Genomic DNA, 18,452 nt, shown 5'->3' on the forward strand with positions numbered 1-18,452 from the left:
AACAGTTTAGACTTCCATGGCTAATACCGATTGAAAAGGCCCTAAAAGAGCCACTATCCACTGTTTATACATGAACCAAATAAACAACATGGATTTCCTCTCATGTTCCACGTCTCAGTGGATGGCAAGCACCTTCCAACACAAACCAGAAACCTGAGGCCACCCAGGCCCCCTGCACTCTTTCAAAACCCAGAGCTCATTCACTTCTAGCCTATTTACATCTTACCTTCCAAGTACCCAGGGACTCTGTGCTACTGCCACCAGCCTCCGGGACACCTAACTCACCCTCAGAGCTGCACTCCTGCCTCTCCAGGGCTCTCTCCCTCCAAGCCATCATTTTTTCAAAGCACAAATCTGATCTCTTCCTTCTTTATCAATCTCTTAGAGAGACAGGCAGGCACACAGACAGACAGACAGACAGACAGACAGACACACACACACACACACACACACACACACACCATTGAAAATACTTTGTGGCTTCCTGGCTTGTTGGTACCCTGAACTCAAGGCTCTGACAGGGCTACAGTCCACATCTCAGGTCCTAAGTGCCTCTGCCTCAGGGCCTATGCCCATGATCTCCTCCCTCCCCAAGAGCCACTGACACTTCACCTAATTAACTCTGACTTAGACTTCAGAGCTCCACTCTGATCTGTCCTAGTGATTATCAGTCTGTAATTATGTACCTACCCAGCTATTTCAGCTTCTTTCTTAACCAGAGTTCCCTAGAACCCTAAAGCAACTATTGAAGTAATGAATCATAGTAGCTTCTCTCTATATATCTAGAATGATACTAGCTATATACTGTCCCTGGAAGACCTAAGAAAACAGTCACACCAGGTTCAGATGAGGAACCAGGTCTGGAGAGATATGCACCTATAGTATTGACGCATAGCAGGTTTTGTTGCCTGAAAATGAAACAAGAAAGTGATCAATGAACCACGCACCCCATGTGTTGGCTCCTCCCCCCACCCCGCGACTCCTGTCCAGTCTGCTCCCTTTCCTGGGACTGTCTAAACCACACAAGTCACCTCAGACATCACACGCAGCATGATATCTAGCTGCAGCTCAGGAAGGACACAAGGACCCCAGTGAGGCACCCACCTTGGAGCCAGTCCTGGCTAGGCCCCTTGGCATAACCCTGGTGCAACCTGTGGTGAACCAGTTAACCCCTACCTGTCTCCTACTTGCAAAGGGACAAAGGGGGAAGACACTACCAATCTAGCCTCAGCTGTCCCATGACACTTATTAAGGTAAAAAGGAAGGTAGAAGGTGCATAGAACGTAAGGCGTCTCCTAGGACCCAAGGAAAGCTATGCAGCTGGTATCAGGAGGGCGAGAGGGAAAGATACTGCCCAGAACCAGCACCCAGCCCTCCCTGGCTCTCTCTGCCCCAGGTTCTCTGCAGACTCTACCTACAATACAGGCTTAGTCTCAGCAGGAGCTCATCCACTCTGTGGCTTTACATATGATCTGTGCCAGACTCCCTAGTTCATACTTCTGGCCTGGACATACATTTAACTGTACACTCTGCCTGGCACTTGGAGATCTAAGAGGCTGCTGTCACACTGAGCAGGACCTGGTCTCCCTCCACGACTGGCTTCCTGACAGCTGTCCCATCTAAGTTGACAACAACCTCATCTGCACAGCGGCTGCTAGGGCCAGAAGCCCTAGAGGCATCCTTGATCCCTCTTTTTCCCACCTCACATCCATTCATCAGGAAATCCTGTTGGCTCTAACTGATAAGATACGTCTGGATCTGACCACTTCCCAGCCTCTCCTCTGCACCAGCTCCCATGGGCTGCTACCCTAGCTCTGCTACCCTAGGGCTGTGTGTAGCTGAATGGGAGAGCACTTGCCTACCATTCACAGGCTCTGGGTTCTATCCCCAGCATGGCAAAAAATAAAATTTCTGATTATTTCACTGCTCTGTTCACAACTCTGTAATAGCAATACATTTCTCTCATAATGAAAGCCAAAGCCCTTGTAGTGCTCCTTAGGGCTCATGGGATCTCACTCAACTCACCCCAGCATTCACACTATTCTTTGAAACACCTACCAGGACCCCCTGCTAAGATTGCTTCTGCTCTAGGTGTGCTTGGCCAGCTCCCTTAGCTCCTCCAAGACTTACACAAACTTCACCTTCAAAATGAGCCACGTCCACAGGGCCTGTTTAACTTATCATCTGAGCCCCACTGCCTGGGACCCCTATAGTCTCCTTCCTTCCCTGCCCCGGCCCTCAGCACTTATCACCTTCTCTCACACTTCATACAGAATTCCCTAGTAGATAACATTTCCCATTTAGAAAGTTAAGTCTTGCAGTAGATCTGTGATCCACGTGACCATGCCTGGTACATGGAAGTGTCTCATCAACCATTACTACAGAAATGCACAGAGGCACTTCTTCTGGGTGCTCCTCTGTCTTACTGTGGAAGCATGTCCAGGCTGCCTGGCTCCATCCTGTAGGATTCTTCAGTGCAAATGCCCACCAAAGATCTCTGGGTCCTGGTTCAAACTCTTGGCCAGAGCCAGCTCATCTTTCCAAAGCAGGCCTCACTACATAGGTCAAGGCCAGCTGCTCATGGATGAGCTATTTATTGCCAGAGGTTCTGGGGTAAAACTGGAGACTAGCAAAGCAATCTGGAACTGTTGGGTGTGGGAGCAACAGCTCTCCCCAGCTGGCAAGCGCCCTACTGTACTGGAGCTGAGGGCCACGATGTAAGCAAAATCCCAGAAAGAGTAGGAAGAGCTCTATCACACTAGGCCTGCAGGCCCCAGCCTCCACCCAGAGAGAGCTGCTGAGAGGATTTAGTGCAGAAGAGCCACATCATGCCCTCAAGTGTCACTTAACCAGCCTCCCATCTCACCCTGACCATAAACAGATTTGTTGCCATGTATGACTGGCATAGATACTTCCTAGCAAAAACCAAAACACAATAACCAAACAATTGCCATTCTGCAGGTAGGCAATCATTCTTTATAATTCCTCATTGCTTCCCCTTTACTGCTAAAGATTTCTAAATTACCTTAGAGGCAGGAGGAGTTCCACTACAGTGTTCTGGTTCCAGTGCACCCAGGACACTGAAGTCACCTGAGGCTCCAGCAGGGCAGTGACAGCTGCTTACTTAGCTCATCAGGGTGCTGTGGGCAAGAAGCCTCAGATCCTCATGACAGGGCAGCTGGCCTTCCTGAGAGCCAGGCCTCCAGGAGAGACAGGAAGGCAGAGCATGGAGTCTTAGAAGATTCTGCTCAAGCCTGATCTAGTGTGGGAGGGAATCACACCTGGGAGTCAATGCCATGAGGCAGATTGCTAGGCCATGCTAGACCACAGTCATCTCATGTAGACCAAGGCCTGTTTTAAAGTGCCCAGGACTAACAAATGTTTTTTACTTTTTAAAAGAATTATAAGAAGGAAAATAAAGAAGTATGTGCATCAGAGATTCTATGTGGCCTGCCAAGCCTAAAATATTTACTATATGAATCCACAGAAAAAGCCTGAGGCCCTTGCTATAGACCATACATTCCTGGTGAGTGAAGAGATGTCTTAGGGTTGACTGGCTTTACGTGGCATTCCCCTTTACGTGGAATCTAATCCCTAATGAGTTTGCTGCGTACCTAGGGAAGTAGGTGCGCAGCAAACTCATTCCAAAGATCACGATGGTAATCACAAAGAGAGGACAGGAAGGAAACAGGCAGTGATTCCTTGCCCTATAGTAGATGCTGGTAGATATAGTTTGGTGCACGGGTGACTAAGCAAAAAAGCAACACAAGGACACACCTTCAAAGTGTGCAGCAATCATCAAGGTATGAAGACTCCAGCGCATAGGTCTGAAAAACTGTGACCCCAAGGGCCTCGAGCTGAGTGCTGCAGCAGACCTGTACTCCTCGCAGAGACAGCTGCCACAGTCTGCCTTCCTTTTACAGACACACAAGTTGAGGCAGCCAGAAACTAAGTAATTTCCCCAGGGTTACATGGTAAATAAATAGCAGGAGACTATTCACTTTCCCTGCAGACTACAAAAAACACAAAGACCACCTTTGCATCTTGCCTGCCCCGGAGCCCAGGCAGAGCTAAGCTGGCAGGGATCCCAAAACAGGGACTCTGAGAGCAAAGTTTGTGAGCTCCTGAAACAAGCAAGTGTAGAGGGCCCTGAAATGCCTGATGGGGACTAATGACTCACTGACTGCCCCTCTGCCTAGAGAGAACTTTAAACATATTTTCACTGAGGTCTCTGCTCTCTAACCAAATGTCATCTTTTCTGAGACTGGAATTAGCCCCTGCCCACCCATCCCTCCAGCTGCTTTCTCAATGAGCTTATTGGCTGGCAACTGTTCTGGCCCCAGGCTCACCAAGGTTCTGAGGGGCTGCTGTTCTTGCAGCAAATTAAAGGGATGTCCGATGCACAGAGGTCAGGCGAGGGCTTTAGTGTGGGCATAAACAGACTACACTCCCCCTGAACAGCCTTGACTCTGCCGTGGCTCCACTAGCCTGCTCTCCTGGGATTCACAAACCCGAGAAGATGGTCTTGCCCGAGGCTACACAGTCAGTGACAAAGCCCAAGTGCCCAGATGCTTATGCTAACTTGCCCACTCTCTGGATCCCACTCTGGAAAGCTTGACTTCCAGTTGGCTGAAGAGACAGGTTGATTATGACAGGCTCTGGAGGGCAAATGACCTGAGCAGAGGGGCTAATTTTAGACTAGTGGCAAGGTGGCCCTATGCCAGGGACAGAAAGAAGGGCAAAGAAAAAGGTAGGATAATGGAAGTCAGAAGACCTGCATGCAAGGGGGCTATCTGGACAGGGGAGTCAGCTGACAGAGGATACATGGAAGGATGGTCAAGGGACACCAAGGGACCAGCTGAGAGCAGACACAGAAATCCATCTCAATAAAAGTCCTAATTAAACACACCACTGTGACCTCAATGGGATTCTAATAAATACAGTTGTCCAATCCCCATGCAGTAAACAGGCAAGCCACAACAAGATAATCACCTCCCTCCGTCCATTCCAATTATGAGACACTAATTATCTACCAAACTATTACTCCCATGCCCAAAGAGGAAAGACAGGAGGTGGCACTCCCATCAGCTCCTGTACTCAGAAACATGAGGAAACGGAGCAGAGAAGAACGGGTCTTACATATCAAAGACCAAGTTATGGGTCCCAACAACTCTGCCACTCACCAGCCTGTGAACTTAAGCTCTCATGCTCTCAACTGTAAAATTAAGCTAATACTCTCGGCCACAAAGAATGCTTGTGGATCAAACACAACTTCATAGCCCCAGAGAGGTATGGCAGACTGTTGGCAAAACTGCTAGGCACAATGAAACATACCTGTAATCCCAGCTACTCAGGAGGCTGAAGCAGGAGGATTAGAAGTTCAAGGTCACTTTGGTCAATTTAGCAAGACCCTGCTTAAAGTAAAAATATTTAAAAGGGCTGGGGGTATATCTCAGTGGCAGAGCACATGCCTACCCTATGTAAGGCACTGGGTTCCATCCTCACTACTGCAAAAAAAAAAAAAAAAAAGATACTCCCTACTTGAAACCACACATCTTTGCAAAGGGGGACATCACCCTCCCTGCATGTCTCCAGATGACCTGCTGGAGGCACAGAGCAGTACCCTCCCTGCAGCTGACTGCAAGTTCTTGAGGGACAGGAACCCAAGTCCAGAAGTGTTAAAAATACCTAGTTTTTTAAGCTAAGCACTGTGGTGGTTTGTTAGCCATGAAGGACTGCTAGAATAACAATGAAACACAGCTGTTACAATTATGACCTCTCGGTTACCATTGAGTTTTCCTTCTCTGCTGGATGATTCCCATGAGCACTCAGTCATCATTTTTTTGCCCTTGACCCCATCACTGCAACTACCAGCAGTGTCTTCGCTCCTTGCAGCAAAGTTTCTCAGGCCAGCTCCTCCCTTTGGTTCCCTTTCATTCTTTCACCCTCAAGGCCCTTAGTGACTGCCATGGTACCAAATCTCATGGTCAAGTCTCAGCCTCGTGTGACCTGACCCAAGTCAGCAGCCTCCACTGCTCCTCTCCCTCCTCCTTAGCAACACTCCACATTGGCTTCCAGGATGCTACTGTGTTTCCCTCCTGACTTCCTGGAAGGTCTTTCCTGGGCTCTGTTGGTCCTCCCCAGGTGCTCCCCTTACTGATCCTAGAGTGCCAGGGCTCGGGCCCGGTCTCCCACCTCCTCTCACTCACTCCACACTCGGTGTGGCAGACTAAAAGCAAAGGCTCAGCCTGGCCCTGATTACAAAGACAAGGCAATCGCAGGACAACATTTAAGTCCTTTTCTAACCTGAAAACCAGATTTTTTTTTTTTTTTGCAGTGTTAGGGATTGACCCTAGAGCCTCACATCTGCTAGGCAAGTGTTCTACTTCTACTCCACATCCCCAGCCCTTTTTATTTTTATTTTAAGTTGCCAGGCTGACCTCAAACTTGAGGTCCTTTTGCCTCAGCCTCCCAAGTCCCTGGGATTACAGGTGTGCACAACCATAGCCAGAACCAGAAGATGCTATGACCTTCTGCAAAGGAAGAGTGATTTGTTTCTGATTCACCGAGTACAATTACTACAAAAAAACCACCCAAACCAAAGACACTGGAGGCCAGGGGTTGGCAAAGTTCTGCTTATTACCCAAATCCCATCAGCCACCTTTTGCAAGGCCCTCTTTTTATAGCTTGCAAGCAAGAATGCTCCTTATATTTTTAAATGAATTTCATTTAAAGTCGTTATATAAGCATCTACATAATAGTCTCAATTTTGTTTCTTCTAAAATATTCACTATCTGGCCCTTTAAGGAGTTTACTGACTCTTAACACAGATCAAGTATCCTGGGGCAGACTCCTCTGCTGTAGTCCACAAGGGCCTCTGTAAGAGTCCCCAGCACTTCAGCATGAAGTGACTTCTGAAATCAAGTGCCTCATAGCATCCCTGAGAAGAACTGGAGAGGTAATTAGATATAAAAGTAGCTGCTGGCTATTGCCATTATCTTAAATAATGGTGACGCCCTCTAAACAGCTGGAAAAGAAAGAGCTAAACATGGAAATGCACTGTACGCATGTTCCCAGGGCAAAGCACATCCTAAAGCCAGTGGTGAGGCACAGACATTGTTCTAAACTTGGAGAGATCTGATGACAGAGCCGTTTCCTTCCCTTTTCTTACCCACGCCCAAAACAACACCCTACTCTTCTCATGAGAAAAACTCTTTCACATGTATGAGCTTTTGCTTAATAAAACACAATGCTCGGGTGATGGGTGATTAGAGTCACACGCCCACTGCATACACACACAGGAGCCAGCAGGGCACACTGACCTTTAGCACCATGCCTACACACAGGAAACCACTGGCATCGCCTCAGACCCAGCCCACTGTTACACACGTCACTGTGTCACACATGGTCTATGGATACAGGCTGTGCTGTGTGGCATGGCTTTGGTATTACTCACATTTGTTGTTATATCACTATCCTGATGGACCACACCACACACTAGCTACAGGGTGTCAGACCGGTCACTTCACTTCTCTAAGCCTCAGTTTCTTCCTGGTAAAATTAGGGAACCATTTTAGAAGATTTTTTTAAATTTTCTAGCTCAAGACACCAGTGACTCTAAAAGCATGCTGAGTAACCTTTTGCTTTTAAACCTTCTCTCCCGACTCTGGACCTATTTATGATCACATCCCAACATGGCTTCAGACCTCACTGATGAACAGACTCAATAGACTCAGACACACCCTCACCCATCGCAACTGCTTGGACACCTCGAGGGCAGCAAGCTGCTAACAGACCGTGCCCCATCATACATAAGCAGGTGGCAAAGGAGAGAGAGTTGGCCCTCAACAGTAAAGAGCAAAGGGGATGCACTGGGTCCTTGCCCTGCTGCCCGGCAGCAAGCACTCCACCAACAAGGCCAGCCCCTCCAGGCTCACTCTGCAGCTTTCCTGTAAGGGAACTCTTTATAATCACTGCTCTCTGGGAGACAGAGGACAAAAAGCTGCCACGGCAAGTGGGTTTCCTCAACAAGGCTTCAGGTCTCTCTTGATAAAACTCAGCACTGGAATGTGACTGAGTCAAACCCAAATCAAAGAGCTGTGGGAAATCAAATTTTTATAACTGATAATGGCTCATGGACTTCCCATACCCATTCCCTGAGCTCCACGTCATCAGATAAGTCATCAGTATGGCATTAGCAAGTGTAGTTTGAGTTTTATAAGAACGATTTTAAAAGGACAACATCAGTACTGATGTGCAGTTAGCTTGTGGCTACTCATTGCTCACACAGATGTGGCCTTTTGGAAAATCAACATGAAAAGATCCTTTAGGCCTCTCCATCGATCCTGGCCAGGAGCTTTAAGCTGAGCCTCGCCCTGAGGAAAGCATCCAATGGAATCACAAGGCCCTCGTATGGAAGCTACTCACTGCCACCTTACCTTAAAAGCAGAAAGGGGATGTACTTCCCACATTTGGCAGCAGCGAGTGAGGTGATAAGTTGTGATCACTGACATGACAGAATGCCAGTCATTACAGTAGCTGTGAAGACCATGCAGAAGATAACTTAAAGGGTGAAATTATTTGCACATGCTGACAACATGTGAAAAATGTGTGTGTGCACAGCAGCTGTGGGGAAAAGAATGGCACCAGCCAACACCTATTCTCCCACTCACCTTCAGGTTCTTTAGCTCTAGACCCTGAGCCTGCACTTTGTCGAATTTCCCCATTTTTCTTTAATAATGCAACATCAGGGCTGGGGATACAGGTCAGCAATAGTGTGCTGGTCTGGCTTACACAGGTTCAGGGTTTCATCCCTGGCAACAAGGGACAAAATGTAACAGCATTTCAACTAAAATAAAATGTAACTCTCTGCATTTAGCCCCCAAATAATACTAATAATACACTTACCAAACACTTACTTCATGCCAGGCATTGTTCTGAGCAAACATGCACAAACTGCTTGATCCTCCTGCCACCCTATGAAATAAATACTATTTGCTGGTGGAAAAACTGAGATCCAGACGTTTAAAAGCATACCCAAGGTCAGCCAATGGAAAGTGGGTTGGCAACCAGGATCCAGCATTAGGCTCATAACCCTGTATATCTATGAATAAAACAATCACAACACAGTACTGGAAAGTGGGAAGTTAGTATTCAAATCAGCCAGAGTAGCTCACCTAGGCCTGTCCTGCAGTAACCATTTAAAAGGCATTTAACACCACAAAAAGCATTCCCATGCCCACAGAGTTCAGCCAAACTGAGGCTTTCTCAAAGTGCTAGAAGCAGCAGTAGTTTGCAGATGTGAATGACAGAGACCAATACCAATGGTCACTGAATCACAGACGTCAAGGGGACTGTTTTCCCTTTGAGAGAAGGAAATGGGTAAAGAAATATCCAAACTCACACAACTAGTTGGGATCAGGAGAAAGCTAGGCCTAGGACCCATGTCCACGGACATGATAAATCCAGGTTCTTCCTACTTGGCAACATATGATAACAAGCATTGCTATCATTTATTAAATGTTTTCTGTATGCTGAAGGCCATAATTCCTTTACATGAATCATCTCATTTAACTCTCACAATACTCCTGGAAGTGGGAATCATTATAATCTCACTTACAGATCAGGACATGCTTGAGAATGTAAAGAGTTTGTCCCCTTCCCTAAGCTGGAAGGCACTGGGCAAGTGGACAGAGGGCAGACTGGGCCCTTGCACATTCTGGACAGATACTACCTGGCACATGGGTATCCAGCTCCCAGATTCCTCTTCACTACTTAATGTGCAGAGGCAAGTCTAAACACCTCTTGCTGGCTGCAACCCAAAACTCTAAATTTGCCCCTACAGCACAGGAACCTAGACAGTGAAGCCAAGGCAAATCCCCCCCTAGCTCAGCCTCTGCTTGCCAGTCTCCTGCCCAACACCACACATCCCATGCAACCAGGTGGTGGGCTGAGCTTTCTACAGTCAGCCCTTCCACGGGTGCTGACTTCATTCACTGACACGCACATTGTGTGTAAACATGCAAACCATTAACATTTTCATTTACCAGGCTGGTATGGCCCCGAGCTGCAGGGATCTTTGAAGGAGACAACAATTCAATTTGTAATTACTGATGCAATTTTTAATTCCTAAGGAAACCTCTGCCCCCATGTTATACTTCCCAGGGCCAAAATGAACACTGTAAGCAACCCTTTAAATTGTTTCTGAGAAAGGAAGAGAGAGCCTACCTGCCTGCCTCCTAGGAGAGAAGGATTATGGGTCTGTTTCAAGAAGTTCAATTTCAAAGTTTCCCTAGATGTCTGGGTAAATAATCAAAAATTAAATGTTGATTCTTTATAAAGGCCTTTTGTGAGATGATCTCCTAAAATGTAAACAATCCTCAGTAAAATGACTCTTTGCAAATTCAGAATTATTGCAGGGTAGAGGACCACTTACCTGTTTTCATTCTCCAGCATCTCTGCCATGGGGGTAAAGAAAGGCTAAGAACATAAGTGCCCAGGGCCCTGGCCAGCACTGGTAGATGGCACTCCATGCACATCCAGGGGCAGCAGCAAACCACAGGGCGTTATCCTTGCTATGCCCATCCTTATTCACAACCTGGTGACAATGGATCAGGCAGCACTCCAGGGGCACAAGGGCCATGTGCCCAGCCCTTAGGGGGTTCACAATCAGGTGGTAAACAGATTTTTAAAATAAAAATTCCCATTGTTTTGAAGGAAATAAAAAAACTTGGTAAGAGGCAGTCACTTGGAGAAGGTGAGGCCACAGGGATTCAGTTGTTCAAGGCCAGATGGCAAACACAGGTAGAACTGCTGGAGCCCTCAGGGCCACACTGCCACCACTGTCTTGTCCTGCTTCCCACCTGATGCAGACCTTCTAGAACTCATGATGGCAATGAGTCGAATTTATCAACCACAGAAATTATTCATTTCTGTGAAGAACATAAAGCAGGGGATGGGGTTGTGGCTCAGTGGTAGAGCGCTTACCTAGCACATGTGAGACACTGGGTTCAATCCTCAGCACCACATAAAATAAATAAATAAAATCAAGTCATTGTGTCCATCTACAATTAAAAATATTAAAAGAAAAGAACATAAAGCATTTTTGTTTGAGGCTGTAAAAATATTTTAAAAAAACAACCAGAACAGTAAGTTGGACAGCATGCTGTTGGTCCCTGGCTGGGTGCATGTCCTGCACTGTCTGGAATCATTGCAGTGGCAGATAAGCAGAGCTTGGGGTGGGGGTGGGGGGCAGGCCACTCACACAGGTGTTCCACCACTTCAAAATTCCATTTTTTAGAACTGCACTATAGAAACAAAGTAACTGATCTAAATCACAGACAATGATCTCCTTTAAATTCCCCTTCCATCCTCCTGGGCTCTGACTGAAGTCTGATTTCCAATACAGGGCAGAAGGCTGGGCAGAAGTCAGGGTCCACCGGGGCTGTCCTGGTCACCTGTAGCAACCAAGAGGGCGAGCCAGGTCTCCCACTAACTAGCTCTGAAGCAGACCCTGACTGTGTGGCTTGTCCAAAATATGCACAGCTTCATGACAGAGACAAAATAGTACACCGTGAAGGCCTACTCCTCTGCAGGGCAGGGAGCAACTCAGGACACGGCTCTGGGTTCTGACTAGGAAGACAAACTCCATCCTGGGTCTGACGTGTGTGTGTGTGTGTGTGTGTGTGTGTGTGTGTGTGTATGTGTGTGCGCGCACACACACACAAAACCCACCCGCAAAGACAGGATCCTGGCCAATGGGATCCTGGGCCACCAGTTGCTCCACTCTTCATTCCCCACCCACATGAATCCTCAAAGCCCTCCTGGTCTTGGGGGTCCTAGAACTGCACTCACCCTGGTGAAAAAATACACTAAACAAAACAGCAGGTGGAACTCCCTTGAAATTCATCTGTAAACCCAGCTGCTTCTGAGGAATAATATAAGAAGTTTTAACTCTTAATATTGTTAAAGAAGAACCAGAGATAATTCAAAAGTAAGTATATAAATTTCTACCATAAAAGTGGTGCTTTGAGTTACTGGATCAAGGCTGATTTTCTTCTGGGCAGCTGGAGACATCAGCCCACAGACACTGAGTTCAGAAGAGTGCAGGGTCCTGACCCGCCTTGGTAAACATGGCCTATGCTACAGTTCATCCTGAGGGACACTGCATTGCAGCTGGCTTTTTCATATTTTTAGAAATAGGTTCAAATATATTAAAGAAAATTTAACTAACTTCATACATCCCTGACCTGGGTGTTGATATTTTTTTGAACTGGCCTTGTTCTGTTCACATAGGTACCATTTACTTATGTATGTATTATTTTGCTGAACCTTACCCACCCTGCCCTGGTGGCTGAAGGTGGAATCTAGGGCTAAGTGCTCCACCACTGAGCCACACCTCAGTCCCCAAATCATTCTAAAGTGAATCACAGACAACAGAACTCTTCACCCTTAATACTTCAGCATGACCAGCCAAAAAAAGAACACTCTTCTACACAGCTCAGCGCTGCTGCCAAATGGAAGGAAAATAACAACAGGGACTGGGATGTAGCTGTAGGGTAGAGGCAAGCTTGGCAAGCTCCAGGCTCCGGGCTCCATGAAGAGGGGTGGGTAATGGTTTCCCATCATAATCTTCTGTCCAGTTCTCCCCAGTCGTCCCCCAAATGTATTTGATAACCCCTTGTTAAATAGGATCCAATCAGTGACCACTAAGAAGTAATGTTATATTTTCTCTCATGTGGAATCCAGAGAGAAGGGGGGTGGATCTCATGAAAATAGAAGGGAGAGCAGGAGAGAAGAAGAAAGCAAGCAGAGGGAAGGAACGGAGGAAGAGGGAGGTTCTGGGGAATGAAACTGAACAAATTATGTTATACATACGAACATGTCATTATGAATACCACTCTTACGTGTAATTATAATGCACCAATTTTATTTATTTATTTATTATAGAGAGAGAGAGAATTTTTTAATATTTATTTTTTAGTTATTGGCGGACACAACATATTTGTTTGTATGTGGTGCTGAGGATTGAACCCGGGCCGCACGCATGCCAGGCGAGCGCGCTACTGCTTGAGCCACATCCCCAGCCCCTATTTATTTATTTTTAAATTTATTTTTTATTGTATTTTTTTCTGTAACTCTCCATCCTGGTTCTTTTTGTTGTTGTTGTTGTTCTAATTAGTTATACATGACAGTAGAATGCATTTTGACATACTGTACACAAATGGAGCACAACTTCTCATTCCTCTGGCTGTATATGGTAATGCACCAATTTTAAAAAGTAACACATTAGACAAAAGAATGATTACAGAGGGTCTGAAAAGCTGGAGCTTGACAGTAAGTTAGCATCACTCTATGATTCCCTTTAAAACAGAAAAAAAAAATTCTACAGTGTTAGCATTCCTAGGCATTTTACTCCAGTTTACTTTTTTGTTCCATTAACACACCCGTACACAGTTGCTAAGGAGCTGTCCTGCTGTAGATCACATGCTATCATGACTGTTTCTGGCACGTCAAGGTGAGGACCTGGTGAAATCTGGCAAGTGCCACTCCTGACATGCCCTCCGGGCCTGCGCCCTGCTGGTCTACTGTGTTAACAGCAGTGGAAGAGGTATGGGACATTGAACTGCCCAGGATTTCACTGTTAGAAGGCCCTAGGGTCCAGGAGCACTGCCCTGCTGGGGCTTCCTTCTCCTCAGAGCTGACGCTAACAGGAGACCCTTAGAGATGGAGTAAGTCTAAGATGGATGAACATGAGAAATTTTTACAGAAGGTACTCTGAATTCGTTGGAAGGTGGTATATATTTAAAATCTATTAATAACATTCTCTAAAACAAAAATATCACAAAAGACTCAAACTCTTGAGTATCAACACTTTGACTTTGGAAAATGTCTTAAAAGCTGTACAATTTCAACAAACAGACCCATCTACACTGAAGAAAACATCCCAAGTGGAACTGAATTCTCAGCCAAGCCATCATAATGAGATGTGAATCATTTTATTCCTTAAAAGTGTCTGTTAATTTCCTTAAACCACTCTGGATTGTGGAGTTTTCTGATATGTAAGGTGTTTCCCAGGCAGTTTCAGCTCTGGCCTTGAGCCAGTCTCCCAACAGAAGCCTGCCTCCCTGACTCTTCAGGAAACCAAGGCCAGGACTTTCTTACCTTGTTTCCAGGGGCACAGTTGGCTTCGTCTCAAGGGCTTCTGTTTTTCTACAGCATTGCCCATTCTAAAGCCAAGGGGATCACAGGGCCCTTCCAAGCCCAGGCGTCTTTGTTGAACAGCAAATAAAGACCACGGAGTCACTGGCAGAAATGGGATTCATCTCTGAGATATTCCACATAACCCGGCAGCAGAGTCCTGGCACACCCTCCTGAGGAAAAGGAGGAATTCTATTCGGAAAGGCCTCAGCCTCTGCCTTTCAAACTCTTCAGTCCCAGGGAGGAAACCAGCGGAAAGGGCCTGCTCGCGCCCTACCGGTGGGCCTCGTAATAGTCTATATTAAGTAGCTCTTGCCCGGCCCTGCTGGGACGGTTACTCATCAGCAAGCCCTAGAGAATGGACTGTGTTCCAAACTCTCAATACCGCCTTCCCTGTGGGAGAAGGTGAAGCTGAAAGTCACAATGGGCCAGTTCTGAGGTGTGCATCGAAAAGCAATCTCACAAAGGCCAAAGTCACACTTTCTATAGAAGGGTCTCACTCCCAGATCACGAGCTCCCCATTAGCAATCCATCAGCGAAATAGGCTGCGTCATTCATACTGTGCTTCCAAGAGGAAAACCAAACACCAAAATGCAAGCTAGGCCTGTTTCCAAAAGAAGACCACAGGGCACAAATGTAGCCAGGAGTCCGCAACCTGGAGCTCCAAGCCTGCACTCCATGTAGCAGTGACTATGCTGGAGACAGTGTTGCAGCACCTACATTCTAAATAATGGCTTTGCCAGAAGAACACAAGGACACAAAGCGATTTACTCTTTGGTAAAACAGAAGAAAATGTCAAGGTGAATGACATTTAATTCAATCCCGGAATTTGGGTTTAAAAAAACCCTTAAGGAACCCCTTGAGTATCCAGGGTAAGAGTGTCAGCTCTGGGGCCACCCAACTGGGCTCAAATTCCAGCCCTGTTATTGTGCCTGCCAACAAGTGCAGCAGCCTTGGTTTCCTTATCTGTTAAATGGGCAACATGTCAGTCTTACCTCCTCAGCTATAATGAGGATCAAATAAAAGAAAGCGATTATGCAGGACTGAGCATGCTGCCCAGTGGTCAGGAAGCTTTTGGCCCATGGGCACTGTTAAATGTTCATAATCTTAGTTGTGAGGCTATGTTAGCTCAGGGGGGAGGTTTCCTGCTTCAGTCATGGCATGAACGTAAAATATGGGAGCAAATTATAGAACTATAGGATTGGAAATATTTAAATAAAGACCCACAGAAACAAAGAGATGGAATTCCAGAGAAACTCCACGCTGTGACAACTTCCAGGCATCCTGGCTGTGGTGTTGCATCAGCCCCAGCTCCATCTGAAGAGATGACCCTGTCCATTCATAGAAGATGAGTGAGCTGGACCAGATCTCTACAAGGTCTTTTTAAAAACATAATACCTTATTTTATTTATTTATTTCATGAGATGCTGAGGATGGAATTGAGTGCCTCATATGTGCTAGGCAAGTGCTCTACCATTGAGCTACAACTCCAACCCCTCTATAAGATCTTTACAAGATCTTAAGTCTTCATATTTTGATCACAAATATAGGAATCATTTTCTAAAGTCATATCCTCAGATTCCAAACTTGGTAAAGCAAATTTCACATGTCTGTTTCACTTCTTCAGTGAGGCAACAGCCAAGAGCAAAGTCACGAAGGCTCCGCTTCCTTTCTGATCCTAAGCTCCTCCCAGGCCAACTGCAATCCCAGCTGGAGAGCCAAGGGCAGAAGCTCTGCATGCCCACGTCCCATGGCATCCGTCAGCTGGCACAGCAGCCCACCCCACAAACTCCCCTCCACTGATCAACTCCCCTGCCAAGATGCTGCTCAGGGGCTTCCTTGATTTTTCCCAGTAGACACTGTGCCAGTTTTCCTTAGGTAAAATGTTACATCAACACCAGATGTAATATCTGACCCCCTTTCTTTCAGATTACGTTCAGATCATCTTCAAAACCACAGTAGATCAAAAAGACTCTGATTAACAACTTGCATCTTAATCTCCCCCTTCACCCAAGCCAAGCTTTGACATGCCAACACATGGCAGCACTGACAATGCCACCCAGTAGGCAGATACCTGGCATGCGACACAGCTTAACTGCTGAGCAAACGGGCAGACAGGTGAAGAAGCGCTCAACTTGGTTAAGCAGTTTGACCATAAGTAAACCCTCCTTTCCTGGCAAGAGTGGAGGGAGGCAGCTGGAGCACGGCTACACCTCCCTGCCCTGTGCTAGAGTCTCAACTGCACCTCTGTTCCCCTGTGCCTAGGCCTGGCAGTATGGCAGTCCCTCACTGGGCCCACACACTGAACGTATCAGGTAGGATCTGGGCTCAGATTTGGCCCTGCGGTTCCTCAGCTGCCACATTCGTAACAGTGTGTACATAAGCAAATACACCCCAAAATCCAAACAACTCATGTCAGGAGGATACTTTCAAATGAACTGGGATTTCTCTGAGAACAGCTTTTAATGAGAACTCAGGTTCAACTGCCTCTCAGGTAATCACAGCCCCCAAATGATCCAATGTGAATTATTCTGGGTGGGAGAGGGACAGACAAGCAGAAGAACCTGATCTCATGGATTCCTCCCGAATTCCCAGCTCAGACCAAGTGGTTTAGAGCCATCACCAAAGGTGGCCATGCTCTCATCCAAGATGGACAAGCCACCACCTCCGGTTCATACTTTAGGGAGATAACGTGAGACAAAGACAGGACAAATCAAAAGTATAAAGCTGCTAGAAGTAGAAGGCTCACTATTCAGCCAAGGTGGTATTGACAATCCTGCACAAATACTTGGCAAGGACTGAAGATGAGCCTGATACTTTCGGTCAGACCACAATGACCCCAAGTCAGCCGTCACTCCTTGAAGAATGACAGTGCTACCACAAGCCCAAATCCCTGGCTCAGAATGCAGGGGCATCTGCCCCAGGTCCCAGAGGCCCTAGTGGGGCGGGGGAGGCAATGGGAGAAATCAGGTCTATATTCTATTGAGAGTGTGGGATCCAGTTCCCCAATTTTTATTTTCATACTTTGCTGCCTATTTCCTCATCAGCAGATGAGGGGAAAAAAGGACAGGGGGATAAATGTGTGAGTACTTCCAAGCTGAGCAACTTGGGATAGAAACTTAACCTCTCTAAACCTTGGATTTCACGTATGTAAAATGTGCACAACTCTGCCACCCACTATATCAAGTAGTTTAAAGATTAAATAAGATGTTTTAAAAATGTTGTCACACAGCAGGTGCTCAATAAAGCACAGTTATTGTGTGCTGGCTGTGGTGGCGCATGCCTTGAGTTCCAGCTACCCAGCAGGCTGAAGTGGGAGGAACACCAGGGCCCAAGAGTTCAAGATCAGCCTGGGCAGCATAGTGAAACCCTGTCTCAGCACACAAAAACAGTTGCTGCCATTTTAACCTGCACACTACCAATCCTTAGAAACAATACACTTGGGGCTGAGGTTGTGGCTCAGCGGTAGAGCGCTTGCCTAGCATGTGCGAGGCCCTGGGTTCGATCCTCAGCACCATATTAAAAATAAATAAATAAAATAAAAATATTGTGTCCATCTACAGACGGAAGGAAGGAAATGAAACGAAACAATACACTTAAGAAAAACGATTTGCCCCTACGGGGATTCTCCCCCACATTACAGTAAGGTCTGCTACAATACTGTGATAAGTAACTCGTTCTCTCAGTGCAACCAAAATGAAACCTCACAAACGCACCATAGGAATAACATTTGGATTGTGGAAGGTGACATAAACCAGAGAGGTAACACTGTGGCTAGGGGAAGTGAGGAGTTCTCAGGAGCGCCCTCCCCTACATGCTAGAAATTACTGGACACAGTGTAGAGCTCTGCGGAGTGTTGCCGACTTCTTGAGGGAGAGTGTTTTTGAAGACAGCAGTGGCAAAGCAAGGAGAGGCCACAGAGCCCTGTAATGGTGCATCCACCCACCCGGGGCGAGGCTCTAGGCTTTGTGAATCTGTCTGCTGGGAGGAAAGTCTCATGTTGGTCACTTCCCTCCTGGAGAAAAACACAACAATCTGAGGAAGCTCCAAGCGCTGTGGGAACACTCTAAGTGGGAGCCGTGGCTAGGTCCAGTGCACGTACAAAGGGAAGGAGCGGCTGGAGGTCAGCCAGCAGGGTTCGAGGGGCAGGTTCTCAAGCACTGTGCTGGGTCCTCTAGCCTCTGCTTTGGAGCGAACGTTCTGCCTGGCTCAGGAGACATTAAAGCAAAGGCACTTGGTGTTGTGTGTCAAAG

General features: G+C 46.7%; 1 protein-coding gene across 13 annotated transcripts in view; it reads right to left on the bottom strand.

Moving 5' to 3' along the window:
• Rapgef1 (Rap guanine nucleotide exchange factor 1) overlaps positions 1–18,452 on the bottom strand; it is a 128,189-nt gene that overhangs the window by 90,113 nt on the left and 19,624 nt on the right. For 5 of the 13 annotated variants that reach the window (XM_026386581.2, XM_026386578.2, XM_026386571.2 and 2 more), the window contains exon 1: positions 14,164–14,356. The exons of 6 other annotated variants lie outside the window; for them this stretch is intronic. In XM_026386581.2, coding sequence (XP_026242366.2) covers positions 14,164–14,227 — 64 coding nt within the window. In that variant the 5' untranslated portion in view covers positions 14,228–14,356. Of the gene's footprint in view, positions 1–14,163; positions 14,357–18,452 lie in introns of those variants that run through there. 2 more of the 13 variants (XM_026386579.2, XM_026386576.2) reach the window with 1 other exon arrangement.

The sequence above is a fragment of the Urocitellus parryii genome, chromosome 4 (genome assembly GCF_045843805.1).
Source record: "Urocitellus parryii isolate mUroPar1 chromosome 4, mUroPar1.hap1, whole genome shotgun sequence".
Lineage (NCBI taxonomy): Eukaryota > Metazoa > Chordata > Mammalia > Rodentia > Sciuridae > Urocitellus > Urocitellus parryii.